At 38.9% G+C, this 15,927-nt stretch overlaps 1 protein-coding gene across 24 annotated transcripts in view; it reads left to right on the top strand.

Annotated features, from left to right (window-relative positions):
- The first annotated feature begins 3,036 nt into the window (after window positions 1–3,036).
- Window positions 3,037–15,927, top strand: part of LOC107973137 (ankyrin repeat domain-containing protein 36C) — a 126,639-nt gene continuing 113,748 nt past the window's right edge. For 15 of the 24 annotated variants that reach the window (XR_008546474.2, XR_008546475.2, XR_008546473.2 and 12 more), the window contains exons 1-5: window positions 3,037–4,767; window positions 8,890–9,004; window positions 9,170–9,343; window positions 13,720–13,826; window positions 15,328–15,465. Coding sequence is in view for 6 of the 24 variants with exons in the window: in XM_054678646.2 (XP_054534621.1) it covers window positions 4,571–4,767; window positions 8,890–9,004; window positions 9,170–9,343; window positions 13,720–13,826; window positions 15,328–15,465 (731 nt within the window). In the remaining 18 variants the exon portion in view is untranslated. The remainder of the gene's footprint in view (window positions 4,768–8,889; window positions 9,005–9,169; window positions 9,344–13,719; window positions 13,827–15,327; window positions 15,466–15,927) is intronic. The other 9 variants (XR_010149313.1, XR_010149312.1, XR_010149309.1 and 6 more) reach the window with 5 other exon arrangements.

Here is a 15,927-nt window from a genome sequence, read left to right as displayed (position 1 = left end):
ATTCTCCGGATTTGGAGGTGGGTGTGGAGGGTGGGGCTGGAGGATGGAACAGGAACTTAGGAGCTAAATGCTGTCCCTCTCTATTTTGCTCCAGAATGTTCTTTTCCTTTCTCTCTTTGAGTCACCAGTTTCTTTACTGTATTAGGCTATGACCCTTTCCTTGTTTTATTGCTATCAGTCATTTCTTATTGGCCTTTATAATTTTGTTAGTACCAGGACGGAAAACTCTACAATATTGTTTTTTTCCAATACCGAAGGCATCTCCTCTCCTCATCCCTGCTCTTTCCCTCCAGTTAAAAAGATAAACACTCCCTGTTGACAAATGTCTTTTCTCTTTTCTGTAGACTCTGCGAGTTCTCCTTTCAGTTTATGCTTTTGGAAACAAAAGTCCTTGTCTGTCCTTCAGGTGTGAGTCAGAGCCAGATTCCTGACTAAATGGAGGGAAGGTTAAGAAAAAATACGAGAAATTCATTATAAGAAATTATTTTGTTGTCATCTAGTCATGTAAGTTTTGTCTTTAGTGGTGGTAACATGTGCTCATTCATCGTAGTTCGTTGCTCATGCCACGTGGTCATTGTCTCATGCTTATGGGCACCTCTCTTTAGTGACACCCACCTATTGGGGGGAGTCCCATTTGTAAAGAATTTTGTTGATGTGCTGAATACAAATTGATTTCCTAGAGTCTTGTCTGTTTTGGGCTGCTATGAGAGAATACCATAGACTGAGTAATTTATAAAGAACAGAAATTTGGTTTTTTCCACAGTTCTGGAGGCAGGGAAGTCCAAAATCCAGGGGCCATTAGATTCATTGTCAGGTGAGTGTCTGGTCTCTGTTTCCAAGATGTCGCCTTGAAGGCTGCGTCTTCCAGAGAGGAGGAGTGCTGTGTCCTCACATGGCAGGAGACTGAAGGGCAAAAAGAGTCTAACTTCCTCCATCATTCCTTTTTCTAAGCATATTTAATCCTATTCATGAAGGCAGAGCCCTCATAGCCTAATCACCTCCAAAAGGCCCCACCTCTTAATACTATCACATTTGTAATATTTGATTTCTGGAGGGGATATATTCAAACCATAGCAGATGCTCATGAAAGTAGAAACAGTGGCTAATGCCAGAGAAAGAAGCTGAGGATCTGGGAAGTCTTACTTGTGGATTTTACGTTATATGTTCCATTCCCACATGTAAATAAATGAGTTAATTGAAATGGAAGAAAATGAAGAAAGATCGAGAATTGTGTCATGGAACAATGGACAGCAGTCATAACATAATGGGTGAAAACAAAGCTCAAGTACATGAGGATGATTATATCTTTAATAGTATCTCGAAGCTGTAAGAGATCATCAAGTCTTGGCTTCTATGTTAAAAAAGAAAGAAAACTGATGACCCATATTTAAACTGAGGCATGTGACATTTCTGCTCTACTCAGCACTCTTCACTCATCTAACAAAAATTCATTATGGCTTCTTATGTTCCAGGCACTGGGCTAGGTGTTTAAGGAAGACAGAGGGAGGAAATAAAAATTTTTATAAAACAGTCTTTGTCCTCAAGCAGCTCACAGGGCAGAGAGACCCTGACAGAGTAGAGATTTCATGAAGAGTGGGGATGGGAAGGGCATTCTCTCCACACGCATCCCTGTCCCACCTCGGAGATTTCCTCCTCAGAACGCTACCTCTTACTGCTTTCCTGTCTCACTCTTTCCAGCTCCCAGTTTAGAAGGTGTTTCCTCAGAGCACCCTTGCTGACCTCTCAAGTCTGGTGAATGGCCCTTCTCACTGGTGCCTGCATGCCCTGTGTGCTCCTGTCATGCACACAACACAGCATAGTAAAATGCCTGGTGTATGTGTTTGTCTTTTCAATACTCTGAGCTCTGCTCATTGGCAAATCTCAGGACATAGCACAAGATGTGGCCCCTAAATGTTAACTGAATGAACGAATGGAATCACTGGTATCTCTTTAGCTTGAATAATAGAAAGCCCTTGTAGGACAAAGATGATTGGGAGAAATGTGAAGTCTGGCGTGGACTCTGTCAGAAGGCAGAACTGAACCAATGGATGGAATTAGAAGAGGGAGACTTCGGTTTCACATCAGGAATGATATCATAGTCAGAACTCACCACACACATAATAGGTTAGATGAGGGAGGAGGGAGTCCTTCATTGCAGGAGTTTTAAAGGTGAATACAAGAAATGGGAGGCACTTGGCCTGGCGCGGTGGCTCAGGTCTGTTAATCCCAGCACTTTGGGAGGCCGAGGCCGGTGGATCACAAGGTCAGGAGTCGAGACCAGCCTGGTCAAGATGGTGAAACCCTGTTTCTACTAAAATAGAAAAATTAGCCAGGTGCGGTGGTGGGCACCTGTAATCCCAGCTAATTGGGAGGCTGAGGCTGAAGAATCACTTGAACCGGGGAGGCAGAGGTTTCAGCGAGCCAAGTTTGAGCCACTGCACTCTAGCCTGGGCGACAGAGCAAGACTCCGTCTAAAAAAAAAAAAGAAAGAAATGGGAGGCACTGAGTTTCTGGCTCAGTGTGCTGATGCCAGAAATACAGAGATGACTGATCAGTAAAATCCACTAAAAAGTGTGTGACAGGTTTCTTTTTCCTTATATTTTTCTTTTTGAAATACAAAAGTAATACCAGCCCACTGAAAATTTGAAAAGTATATGGCATTAAAAGGAGAAAAATAACATCTGATAATCCAACAAGATAAACTCTCTAAAATTTCTTTTTTCTTTTTAAATGAATATAGTTAAGCTTGAAATAGAATTTTAAATTTATCTTGATGTTTTACTCAACAACGTAGAAGCATCTTTTATGTCATTATTTTAAGTCACAAGCACTTTTAGTGATGATGATTAAAAGAACCATTTGTTTTTTCCTTACTGTTCCCTGTTTTTAGATTTTTGGCTAGTGTCTAATTTTTCCCTGTTATAAATAATGCTGAGATGAACAGAATATGTAGATTTCTAATAATTTGCAAATGAACAGCATATGAAAAACATGAGCAAAAATTTTGCAGTTATAATTACTCAACACAAGTTTTAAATAAATTACTTTTATTTTGAGCGTTCATTCTTAAATATGTTATAGGAAGTAAGTAAGAAGCATTCCTTACTCCTTAGAATTTTGTTTATAAATTAGTGATGAATTGGAAAGGGTAGCTTGCCCCTGGAATTCTCTGATAAGCACAGGTGATGAGGAAAATGGAGAAATCCAAGAATTCCTTTGTCTTTCCTTAAAAGTAGTCAGCTTTAAGTGCAGTGCAGGCGTGCCCTCTAGCGGCCAAATAAAAAATAAATACGGGAAACCTTCAGCCATGTAACAATCGCACGTCCCCATCTAGTGGCTAACGTGTGTAAATGCAGCTTTTCTAATCACAATAACGGACGTTACTTGATTTATATTTGTCTCATGAGGTGAAGAACTGGGAGGAATCTTAGAGATCACGTATTTCAACTTCCTCACGGAGTGGCATGCAGGCAGCAGCCTTGGGAACCCCGATTGCCCCTCCTCACACCTGCCCATCACAGGACTCGGGCGATGGGGTGGTGAAGTCAAGCTGTGGCCCCAGCGGCGCCACAAGGCCGAAAACCGGCGCTCAGCCTCATCCCGGTGGCTGCAGAGTGCCAAGCGTCAGGTTCTGCGCTCTGGGCGCGGGTCAGGAGCAGCTGGAAAGGGCAGCGCAGCCTGTGGGGCCCTTGGGCGCTGGCCGGCCGCAGCTCCGGGAAGCCACGTCAGCCCACGGGCGCTGCAGCTGCAGCCGCCACCAGCACATGGAGCAGGGATCCCCGAGGATTGGGAATCCCCGACCAGGCCTGCGCCTCCAGCCGCGCGGACCCCGGGGCCAGCCTGGCCGCGGCAAGTCAGGCAGTCTGCGGCAGGAGCGCCGGGCATGGGCTTCGGCCGGGGGTGCAGGAGGCGCGCACCCTCCGGCCTGATGGGGGCGCACTCAGGGCCCAGGAGGCCATCCCACGGGAGCCCCGCCAGCCCCCGCCGGAGCCCGAGCTGCAGTGCCGCCTGCAAGTGGTGCCCTGGCTGCAGCTGTGGCAACCCCGGATCCCGTCCTCCCGCCTCGCAGCCATCAGCGCGGACCCCGGGGGCGACGCAGTGGCGATGTCGGGCTGTGGGCCCAGCGGTGGCACCAGGCGGAGAAGCACCACTCAACCCCATCCCTGGGCTGCAGAGGGCCCAGCGCGGGGGGCTCCGAGCGTCGGGAGCCTGTGGAAGAGAAGAGCGCGCGGGCGACAGTTGAACAGGCCCTGGGGCAGGGCGCGCCTCGCGCTCCAGGGAGCCCCGCCAGCCCGCGGCACCTCCGTAGCAACCGCCGCCTGCACTGGGCGCGCGAGAGCTGCTAGGGCGGTTTCTCTGCCTCGGGCCTGTTGGGCAGGGCCGGCTAAGGTGCGCGTGCTCGCTGGTCCTAACCGTTCTGTTGGGCGTTTCTGCTGAGAGGCGGGAGGCGCTGAGAGTCTGTGCGAAGGTCCGTGGACAGACTGCTTTGCCTGTTGTTGCTCTTCGGAGGCGGCGATCCCCGAAGGCGAGCTGAAATACGGCTGCAGGCTACAATTTGCAGCCGACGATTATGGAAGACTACGAGCGGGAGAGGTGGCCCACCCTCAGAGAGCGCTTGTGCTCGGATGGCTTCGCATTTCCCCAATACCACATTAAATTGTATCATCTGAAGAGGATCCACAGAGCTGTCTTCTATCGTGATCTGGAGAAACTGAAGTACCTTCTGCTCACGTATTATGACGCCAATAAGAGAGACAGGAAGGAAAGGTAATGGGGGCCGGGAGCCGGGGCTGCGGGAGGAGGCCTGTGGATGTGGAGAAGTACCCCTTTCCAGGCTGAGGGCTGCGGGGCGGATGGTCAGGGGCTCGGGGTATGGACGGGGGCTAGGGGGTGCCCGGCTGGGGTGGGAGTGAGTGGAGCGGGGCCTGGGGAGTGGGGGTATATGGGGTGGCGGGGTGTGGAGTGAGTTGGGGGATGGGAGTGGGGAGTAGGGGGTGCATGGGGTGGGGGCGTGAATGGGCTGAGGTGGATGGAATGAAGGCTTGGGGGGTAGGGGCGTGGACGGTGTGGGGTGGGGAGATGGGGTGAGGGTTCAATGGGATAGAGGACTGGAGATGGGGGTGAGGTGTGGGGGTGAATGGGGTGGCGGAAAGGGGTGCAGAGGTGAGGGGGGCGAGTCCTGTCACCAAAGGGGCTGGACTTTCTTTCCTGGCAGGCTCAGCCGCACCTGGGATGTGGAAACCTTGGCGGGGGCGAGCACCCAGGTCATTTTCACAAGCAGCAAAACAAAAACAAATCTTCAGCTGGTTTCCAATCACTCACCATGCTGCTTCTTTATAAATCATTTTAAAGTGATTTCACTAATAAAATTCAGCATGTACAGCGTTTTATTTTTAACGTGCACATTTTAAAGTATAATGTTACATACATTATGGAAAGGTGCATAACGAGAGAAATCATTTCCATAATATATCAACTTCCTGGCTAAAAATTCTTTGGATAAAAATCCAATATTTATTTGATACCAATGGACACCTATGTCAATTTGGTTTTCACTGAGGGATCTTAGAGGGAAACTTTGAAGTGGGAAGACGGTCTGTGTTCTTGAATAGAAAGACACATTTTTCTAAAGTTCTGAGCTCTTTCTGTGTTTATAAATTTTACATAATCCAAATAAAGTTATCAAAGTGTTAACATTTTTGAATTACTCATGCTGTCTTTTACTATTGTGACGACATTAAGAAAACTTTTGAAATGGAGTCAAAAAAGACTTGCCTTTCTACATATGAAAATGTGCTGTTAATTTCCACAAGTTATTTACTAACAGCTGAAACAACAAATCAGTGAATGGAACAGGTTAGAAAATCCAGGAACGCACCAATATGTGTAAGAATTTATTAGGTTGGTGCAAAAGCAATTGCGGTTTTTGCCGCAATTAGAAGTAATGGCGAAAACCGCAACTGCCTTTGCACCAATCTAATAGAATTGGATAATGGTGACATTTCATATTAGTAGGAAAAGATGAATTACTCATAAATGAAGTGCCTGCTAACTATTTGGAGAAATCTGGCTAGATTTTTATGTCACAGAAATAAGTTCTTTATGGAATGTAGATTAAAAACTTTAAATGCACAAAATAAGAGATAACAGAAAAAAACACAAATGCCTACTTATATTGATGCATGTTTATATTCCTACAAATATCACAAGCACACATTCTGAAGGTCGATTTAGCAAAATAAAAAAATCCAGTTTATAAGAAAAAATTAACAAAAGACAATATGTGTATATACATATTAGATAAAAAAGTGATTTTCATTTTACAGAGAATTCTTCAAATAAACAAGAAGTCTCATTTAAAATACAGCAAAGCATTTATTTTTCAGATATTCAAGCAACCTATGCACATGGGAAAAAATATTTAGTGTTCCTGGGAGGAGAAGGTATTTAAGTTAAAAAAGGAATGAAATACTATTTTCTATCCACAAGTTTGTGAGGGTAAAGGGTAGCAGTACATATACTGCTGTTGAAAGTTTACATTTCTGATGACTTTTCAAATAGACAATTTGTTGGTAAGTATCACACTGTAAAAATGTATGTGCCCTTCACCCATCAATTCCATTATACTAAAATATCTCTAGGAAATAGAGATACATGCAATTTGTTTTTCTCAGCACTGCTTAAAATAGCAATGTATTTGGAAAACCCCTTATAATGGATTTTATAAATTTTGTAAATTTATCAATAAATTTCAGTGCATCCATAGGATGGGACAATATGGGACCTTTGCAGATGTCAGTAGATACAGACGTATGTTGAGGTGTGAAGATGTACTCTGAAAAAAAGTTGGTTTGATTTTACATACACACAAACAATCTATGGTGTTTGTAAGCCAAATATGTGTACAAAATATAACATTTCTTCTTTTCTGGCAGGGGTATTGTGATATTTTTTCTTATCCGTGATGTATAAATGATCAGTATGTTTAAAACTTCTAGTAAATGTGTTTTATTAATGAAATTATCCTTGGAAAAAGAAGAAATATAAATCTTGCAAAGAAAAAATAATTCTCAGTTTCTATTTTATTTTATTATTTATTTTTTTGTTTGTTTGTTTATTTTTGAGATGGAGTCTCACCCTGTCGCCCAGCCTGGAGTGCAGTGGCATGATCTCGGCTCACTGCAATCTGCCTCTCAGGTTCAAGTGATTCTCCCACCTCAGCCTCCTGAGTAGCTGGGATTACAGGTGTGCGCCACCATGCCCAGCTAATTTTTGTATATTTTAGTAAAGACGGGGTTCACCATGTTGGCCAGGCTGGTCTCAGACTCCTGACCTCAGGTGATCCCCGTGCCTCGGCCTCCCAAAGTTTTGGGATTACAGGTGTGAGCCACTGTGCCTGGCCTTATTTTTATTTTTTTGTTTATTGGTATCTTCTGTGAACTTTTAGCCTCTTCAGAGGCAGAGGGAATATTTTTATTTGTGCTTGATTATTTTATTATGCATAGATTTTAGTATATAAATAGGTTTTTATTATAGTTTTATTACATATAAGCAAACAATTTTAAATTAATTATTTTAGTTTATCAGTGTCCTCATGAAAATGAAAATGAGCAAATATAAGTGATTATCACTATTCCAAAAGCACTGCTTTAATTTATAGTTTTTTTCATAATAAACTTCCCAACTGTATGTATGCATTCTTTCAATCCAGTTATTCATCAAGCATAACCTGAATACCTATTATGTAGCAGACACATTCCACCATCTCTCAGGACTCTTCCACCCTTAACAACTTCATGTTTACCTGCCCAGCCTGAGCAAGCTGAGATTTAAAATGGAAGCATTAGGACTGAATCCCAGTTGGATCTTTTATACCTTTTTTTTTTTTTAAACAAAAGCAATTCTGAAGTTAGAAAATAGTGAAAGATAACCTTTAACTGCCATTTCAGAAACTTATGACAGTCTCAAATACTACTATTAATCGTTGCAAATACCTAATTTACACAACATTCTGTAAGTATTGAAAAAAATGAGCCATACCTATTCATTTGAATCCTGAGTTTTCTTTGGATTATTTTTTTTTGAAAATTGAAGTAAGAATTACTTTGTTTTAAAAATTTGTTTTTTTATTTTTGCCTTCTTTTTCCACAGTACTTTATTTAGGTGCCAATTATATGAGTAGAACTGCCTGTTCTATGAACTGTATCCCACTTAATGTAAGGCATCACGGATTGGGTGATGCCACATTACTTTATATATCAATAAGATAATGTTTAAAATGTTGCCAGTTATAAATGTAATAAACAATTAATTGTAAACAGTATTCCAATGTCAGGAGATGTTAATATATAAGAGAATAGTAGCTTATATAAGAGAATGGTGAGAAAATGAGCATCTGAGAATGACTGAAATACAATGATACATCTAATCTTTAATAGATACCTCAATGTAGATAGGATTGTATCATTTTACTTAATTAAAATGTCTTTGTAAGTAGTAATATCTAAAAATTATTGAGCTGTTATTTGTGTTAGAAAGTGTTCTAAATGCTGTGCATAGATTCTTATGTAAGCATCACAGCAGTGTTCTGTGGGCTAGCTACTATTCTCTTACATATTTTATTGATAAGGAAATTGAAGCAAAGAAAGGCTAAATAACAGCTAAGTGACAGTGCTTACAGTAAATTTTAAGCCCCAATTAAACTGAATCCAAAAGCCAAGGCTTTTCTATTAAATAGCCTGCTCTTTCATTAATGTGGTGAGTAATAAGCGCTAACAAATGTTGTACTTTCTTCACAAGAAAATTACATATTTGTTTTGAAGACAGAGAAATAACATGCTAATTAATGCTTACAGTTACATGTTTTAAAAAGTCCTGTCACTCTCACAGGACTGCCCTACATTTGGCCTGTGCCACTGGCCAACCGGAAATGGTACGTCTCCTGGTGTCCAGAAAATGTGAGCTTAACCTCTGCGACCGTGAAGACAGGACACCTCTGATCAAGGTACATAGTAGCTGACTCTTTGAGCATGAGATGGATTTGGTTGAAGTACATAGGATAAAATGAACTTATCTCATTGGAATACCACCATATAACTAGTAGGAAATCCTACGGAGTGTTTATTTTGATTTTTCAGTATTTGCATGTTTCTCGGTCTAATACTGACAGGCTGTACAACTGAGGCAGGAGGCTTGTGCAACAATTCTGCTGCAAAATGGCGCTGATCCAAATATTACGGATTTCTTTGGAAGGACTGCTCTACACTACGCTGTGTATAATGAAGATACATCCATGATAGAAAAACTTCTTTCATATGGTGCAAATATTGAAGAATGCAGCAAGGTATAGGTCAACCAATGTTATTTTCAAACTATCTGAAATGCATTTATTTTAACATTGACACATGTAAGGGTCAATTTTTCATATGTGGAAGCTCAAACATTCCTTGAATGAAAATATTTTGAAATGCCTTAACTGTCTAAGATTTTACTTTAAATATTGGAACTTTTAAAGAAGCATTATAGGGAACAGCTTTTTTTCCATGCACTTATGGTAAATAACTATAAAAACAAATGAATTACAATAAATTTATAATTCATGACAACTGAATTTGGGAAAGGTAATAGTTAAGTGTTTTTCCACTAAATTAGTTTTTTTCTAATCAGTGTGAAGTGACACGGGAAAGTAAAATTGTCCCTTATAAATAGGCTTTATTTTAAATTTCAAAGAAAATTAAAGAATTTCACAATAAATATACATCTTGTTGCGTTGACAAGTGTTGTATGTGAAGGTGATTTCATTTGAAAGTGATTCCTCTGTGGAAAGGCTTAAGAGGGAAAAATGAAGAAAAGGAGAGCAATCAGAAATGCACAAGCTAATTTGGAAATTAGGTAATGAGGGAAAATACCGTGGAGAGGGTTTTTGTGTGTTTTGTTGTTTGTTTTCAATTTATATGTTTAGACAAGGATCGCTTCAGTTTTGGGGATGATTATTCTTACTTTGGGAAAGAGTTTGTGAGTTGTAAAATTGCCCAGGGATCAATTTTGGTAAGACTCTGAGGAAACCAGGTTGGCAGTGAATAGTGGTGATGAAGTGGCACACAGTTCAGCAGAGAGAAGAACACATAATTAATGGACATTATTCAATTCTGGCAGAAACAGCCACTCAGATAAGCATCTGAACTCTACTCTCAAGTCCAGAATGTCTTGATGGGCAGGTGGGAGATAAGGAGCTTATAAATAGTAAAATCAAGTTGGATTCTGAGCTTACTAGTCTCTTCCCTACCCCTACCCAGGAAAAGTAAATGAAGTTTTTAGTGAATGGCTCTATCTTTTGCTCTTTCCTCTTTTCGGCCAAATCCCAAACGATAAAGGGAATTTGCCACGTGGGTGAGAGATGAGACTGAAGTGATTATCAACTGTGCTGGTTCGCAGTTAGAATTGTGCATGGCAGTAACCTGGGGAAATTAAAAGCAAATCTCTAAGTCTAGGATATCCCCTGAAGATTTTAATATAGTAAATCTAATATTTACTATTAAATATTACTGGACATGTATGTTTTAAAATATTTCCTTGAAGCTGGGCATGGTGGTGCCTCTAGCCAGAGCAACAGATTAAGACACTGCCTCTAACAGCAACAACAACACAACAACAACAACAATAAAACATTTCTTGAGACACTGATACGCTGCTGGTTAAGAACCACTGAATAGATAAGTGTAATATAAATTCCCATATCTCAAACACACAAAAAATCTCTAGAAGAGCTGGAGATAGGTGCTGCTTCCTTTAAATTTCTCCTTTCCAATAATATTGGCCTGACTTTTACCTACCTGTCTCTACCTCTGTGGTTGGGAAGTGAAAAGGACTATTATTTGCAGTATCTATCAGCATGAGAATAACACCTTTTCTTTGCCACCATCACTTATTCACTGCCATTCATAGGGTCATTAGAAATTTGCTATTGTGGACTCTTTTAATAAGTAGAGACTGACTCTTTCAGGACTCTGAGTCTCTTTGTTATCATTCTGGTGATTAGGTCAATACATCATTATTAAAAGCGGGGTTCTCTCAATTACAATAGTAAAAAATTCTAAACCTTTTTTTAAAGCTGAAGCTCTATTATGGACTGCCTCAGTATGTCAGTTAAGTATATAGAACTGTGGCATAATCAGGATAGCAGTTTTAAACACTGAAAACCACGAAGTTAGTAAGAATACAGAGAATACATATAGGTCATTATTAGAGCTTTAATTGATAAGCCATTGTATTTTTATTTCTGATTTATATTTTACCTAAAGTAAAAAAAATTAGGTTACAATATAGAAACTAGAATTATAATTTAATATTATTTTAATAATTTAGTTGCAGCAGTCCTATGAACTAATTATCCATTTGGTGAACAATCTGGGAAAATTAAACATAAATTATAAATGAATGAATGTTGTAAAAGTGCTCAAAGTGGGTATTATGACTCTTAGTAACAATTTTTATTGCATTCTTGGGCCTATTTTGGAAAAAAAAAATCTGAAACTAAAGAAAGGAAGTATTTTACATGAAAATACTTGCTTTATATACAATCCCTTGGAGACATATCCATAGCAAATATAAAAATACAAGGTCTATAGTCCAAATGTGTCCCATAGATGTGTTTAGTTTGCGTCTACAAATTGTCTCAACATGGAAGGTTTAGGAGACTCGTGCACAGATCTGGATTCCAGGCTTCTCTTCAAGAATCCAATCTGGTGTCCCTTGAGCCTATCTCAGGTTTTGGATGCTGTGCAGAGGTTGCCCCTTTCTATGAGGCATGTGGTCTCCATTTTGCTACTGTGCCTACCTAGGTACTTCACTTCCTCAGGTCATCTCCCTTGCCTCTGTAGGGATGACTTTACAAGCCCTGTTTTATAATATATTTTAGTAAATATTTCAAGGTTTTTAAGACATTTTACATTTATTTAAATGTAGAGTCTGTATTTTATATAAATCCTTTGGTAATCGGGTTGAACTTTTGAATTTAGATGGTGGTGTTTTATAAACTATTTTTCTTTATACATACCATAAATAATCATCTTCCCATTAGAATGCATGTAAGCTTTTTAAGGTGAATCATGGTATAGTTGCATAGGTTATGCATATTGCAGACAACATTATATTTTTCTCTTCAGCATTGCCTCCTAAAAATGCAAGTAATTGGCCGAGCGCAGTGGCTCACGCCTGTAATCCTAGCAGTTTGGGAGGCAGAGGCAGGTAGATCACGAGGTCAGAAGATTAAGACCATCCTGGCTAACACGGTGAAACCCCCTCTCTACTACAAATACAAAAAATTAGCTGGGTGTGGTGCTACACTCCTGTAGTCCCAGCTACTCGGGAGGCTGAGGCAGGAGAATTTCTCGTGCTTGAATCCGGGAGGCGGAGGTTGCAGTGAGCCAAGATGGCACCACTGCACTCCAGCCTGGGCAACAGAGCGAGACTCCATCCCAAATAAATAAATAAATAAAAGATGCAAATAATTTAGTGGCTTTCATTATGCTATAAATAATTCATATAGGTCATTATTAGAGCTTTAATTGATAAGCCATTGTATTTTTATTTCTGATTGATATTTTACCTAAAATAAAAAAAGTAAGAATTAATTGGAAACTAGAATACAAATAGATTTTTAAAGGAGTTATGTACCAGGGTCCTAAGATTATAATTACATAAATATTTGCATCAGGGTCCTAAGATTGTAATTGAGAATAACATTTCATACAGAGCTTTCTGACAGCTAAGATAAAAATATTACTAGAGAAAACCCATGGACTATTTAATAATAAGCAGTGAAAGTTCACTCGAAGCCTATCTCTATTAATTCAGAGCCCGGCTCTCCGAATTAAAAAGAGAGAGGCTTCAAATGAACTGTCAATCGTGTCAGGATCTCAGATGACAATGTCAGGTGCTCAGGTGTTCAGGAGCTCCTGACATTATCACCTGAGATTCTCACACCATCGATAGAAGAGAATGAGGCAAGTGTGTGTCACCCAGAGGAAACCTCCACCTTTACTGGTAAGCTCTCACAACTGTATCCCTGAAACTCTCATTTCTCAAATGTTAACATTCTCCAAAATAAGTATTTACAAATAGGGATTAGGTGAAGTTCAAAAGATTTCTCAAATACTAGACACATAATGCAGTTTTGTAACATTTTTCAAACATGGGTGATCATGGAGTCTCTCTTTTGGGGTATAATGTTCAAATTCTGGTAAAGTAAATATCCTTTGGAATATATTAATAGTTTAAGAAACACCGCTCTATAGATAATAGTTTAGATCATTAATAAAAATACCTGAAACATTTATTACTGTGTCTTAGAGTTTGAGGACATAGGGAAAAAAATACAGCTGCTGCCCTCAAGAAGCTCTTGGTTCAGGTGGGAAACAATTAAATCCTTGAAACATGCCATGCTAAATGCTGGGACAGAAGCAAAGATTCTTGGAACTGGGAAATGTTTGAAGCGAGTTTTGGAGATGACCAGAGTTCTTGTGGTGAGGCAGAGGAGGTTGTTTCCAGGGGAAGGAGCAGAACATAGAAAAGCACCGAGGAGGGAAAAGAAAGGGACTACCTCTTACGACCTTTCAATTGTATATATTGAAGCTCACAGGATCTTACTTACATAAGGTTTTCAGTTCAGTTGATAAATATGTAATTTTGTGATTATAAATTGTTGCTGTTATTTTACAGTGTGAATTTCAGCCACTGTTACTTGCTGTGAGTCGAAGAAAAGTGAAAATGGTGGAATTTTTATTAAAGAAAAAAGCAAATGTAAATGCCATTGATTATCTTGGCAGGTACAGACCTTAGTTCTTATTGTGTTGTTTTTAAACCTGAGTGTCATTTTAGAGTGGTAGCAGTCACTCAAGTCACAAATATTACATTAATAAGAAGACTAACTTTTAATTATTGGGATATAGTGAGAAATATCAACACAGATCATCACTTAGGTAGAAAAACAATTATTTGGACTGAGTAACATAAAGAACAGTGTATAGCAGGATTCGTCTCTCTATATAGACATTATACACATAAAAGGCTTCTATGTATAGAAAGCTCTGTATATTGATAGATGTTTGTTATTTGTAATATGATGTGGTGTTATTTACAGTGTAATAATGTGATGCTTTTGATTGTATGATCTTACATTAGCTAAAGGGGTTTCATGTTAGTTTTTCATTTCTACTGTGTTTTGATGTTGTTTTTAATTGATATGGGGAGGGGGAGAAAAGATAGCTTTAAATGGATAAAACTTTAATGAAGACAAGCTTTAGGTTCACACAGGACTGGGTTTAATCCCTAGCTTTCCCACTTGCTAGTTGTGTGACCTTGGTAACATTACTTATTGCCAAGTATGTTTTCTTCTGTGAAAAGGAGGGTAATAATATATCCTTCAAGGGTGGTTGTGTGTAAGTAACATTATATATATATATATAATGTTAGAATGTCCAGCTAACAGAGCAAGGTGCTGATGTTTTGGAAACAATGGCTGAGCATATAAGTATGTGCATATATTATATATACACACATATGTATGTAAGAATATAATGTAAGTAACATCATATATAATATATAATATATACAATATATACTTTATAGATAATATATAATACACTATATATTATATATTTTATAGATAATATATAATACACTATATATTATATATTTTATAGATAATATATAATATACAATGTATATTATATATTTTATAGATTATATATAATATACTAATTTTATATATATGTGATATTACTTATACACAACCATCCTTGAAGGATATATTATTATCCTCCATATATATATATATATATATAGTGTTTAATTAAATGCCTAGCACATGCTTATCAGCATCGTTAACTGAAGCTATGACTACTACTATTAGCATTCCTATTAATATTATTGTTTTAAGCCTGCAGATAGCTCTTATCTGACCCTTTAGCTGATTTTGCATTATAATGTATAGTATCAGACTAGGGAAGAAATGAATAATTTTTCACTTAAATTTGCCTACTGTAGATAGGTGGCCTGAGCATAGTTTCTTGCCCATCAAAGGACTTTAAGTTAGCAACTTTATGTCATACCACCCACAGTAGGACAAGAGCCTTCCTTTTTGTTCCTTGCTTTTAACCTTTGTGGTAACTTGCAAAGATAAACCCTTGAGCACCCAAGATGCTTGTTTCTTAGTACATGTAATTGGGTTAATTCTACATGGACAGGCAACATATTAAGTTGATAAAGTATATAAACTTAGCTTTTAAAATGTCATTAAAGTTTTTAATTACCTCTCTGTTATTTTAGATCAGCCCTCATACATGCTGTTACTCTTGGAGAAAAAGATATAGTCATTCTTCTTCTGCAGCACAATATTGATGTGTTTTCTCGAGATGCGTTTCGAAAGATTGCAGGAGATTATGCCAGTGAGGCTGAGAATAGAGTGTAAGTCTTTACATAAAAAGGCTAGTGAACACTAAATTGAAGTTTAAAATAATTGTAACAATTGCATCTTATATATCAGGTGAGATTGCATAGTTTGGTTCAAGTAGTTTTCAAGTGACAAATTTTCAAGTTTTTAAGTTTTCGAGAGTTGTGCAACTTCATCAGCCAGAAATCAAGCAAAAGAAATCAAGCAAAAGCCTAGATAAGTAGCAGTAGGTGCAGGATTCTTGATTTGGATACTTTTAGGACTTTTCTCCTTAGGGATTCCAATGTTGTCCATTTTATTTCAAGTATAACCCCCATGCCTAGGATAAAGTAGTTTCACATCTTTGATTTTTCTAATTAGTTATTTGGGTCTCAAAATGTCCAGTTTATCAAAAAACCTTGAGCTGTGTACTGGGGACCATCTACTATAGCCTGATCATGGAATTTTTCAAGAACCTAAGGGGCTCCCTAAGTCCA

This window comes from Pan troglodytes, chromosome 12, assembly GCF_028858775.2.
Source record: "Pan troglodytes isolate AG18354 chromosome 12, NHGRI_mPanTro3-v2.0_pri, whole genome shotgun sequence".
Lineage (NCBI taxonomy): Eukaryota > Metazoa > Chordata > Mammalia > Primates > Hominidae > Pan > Pan troglodytes.
The sequence above is the reverse complement of the archived record's forward strand: the minus strand, read 5'-3'. Positions and strand labels throughout refer to the sequence as shown.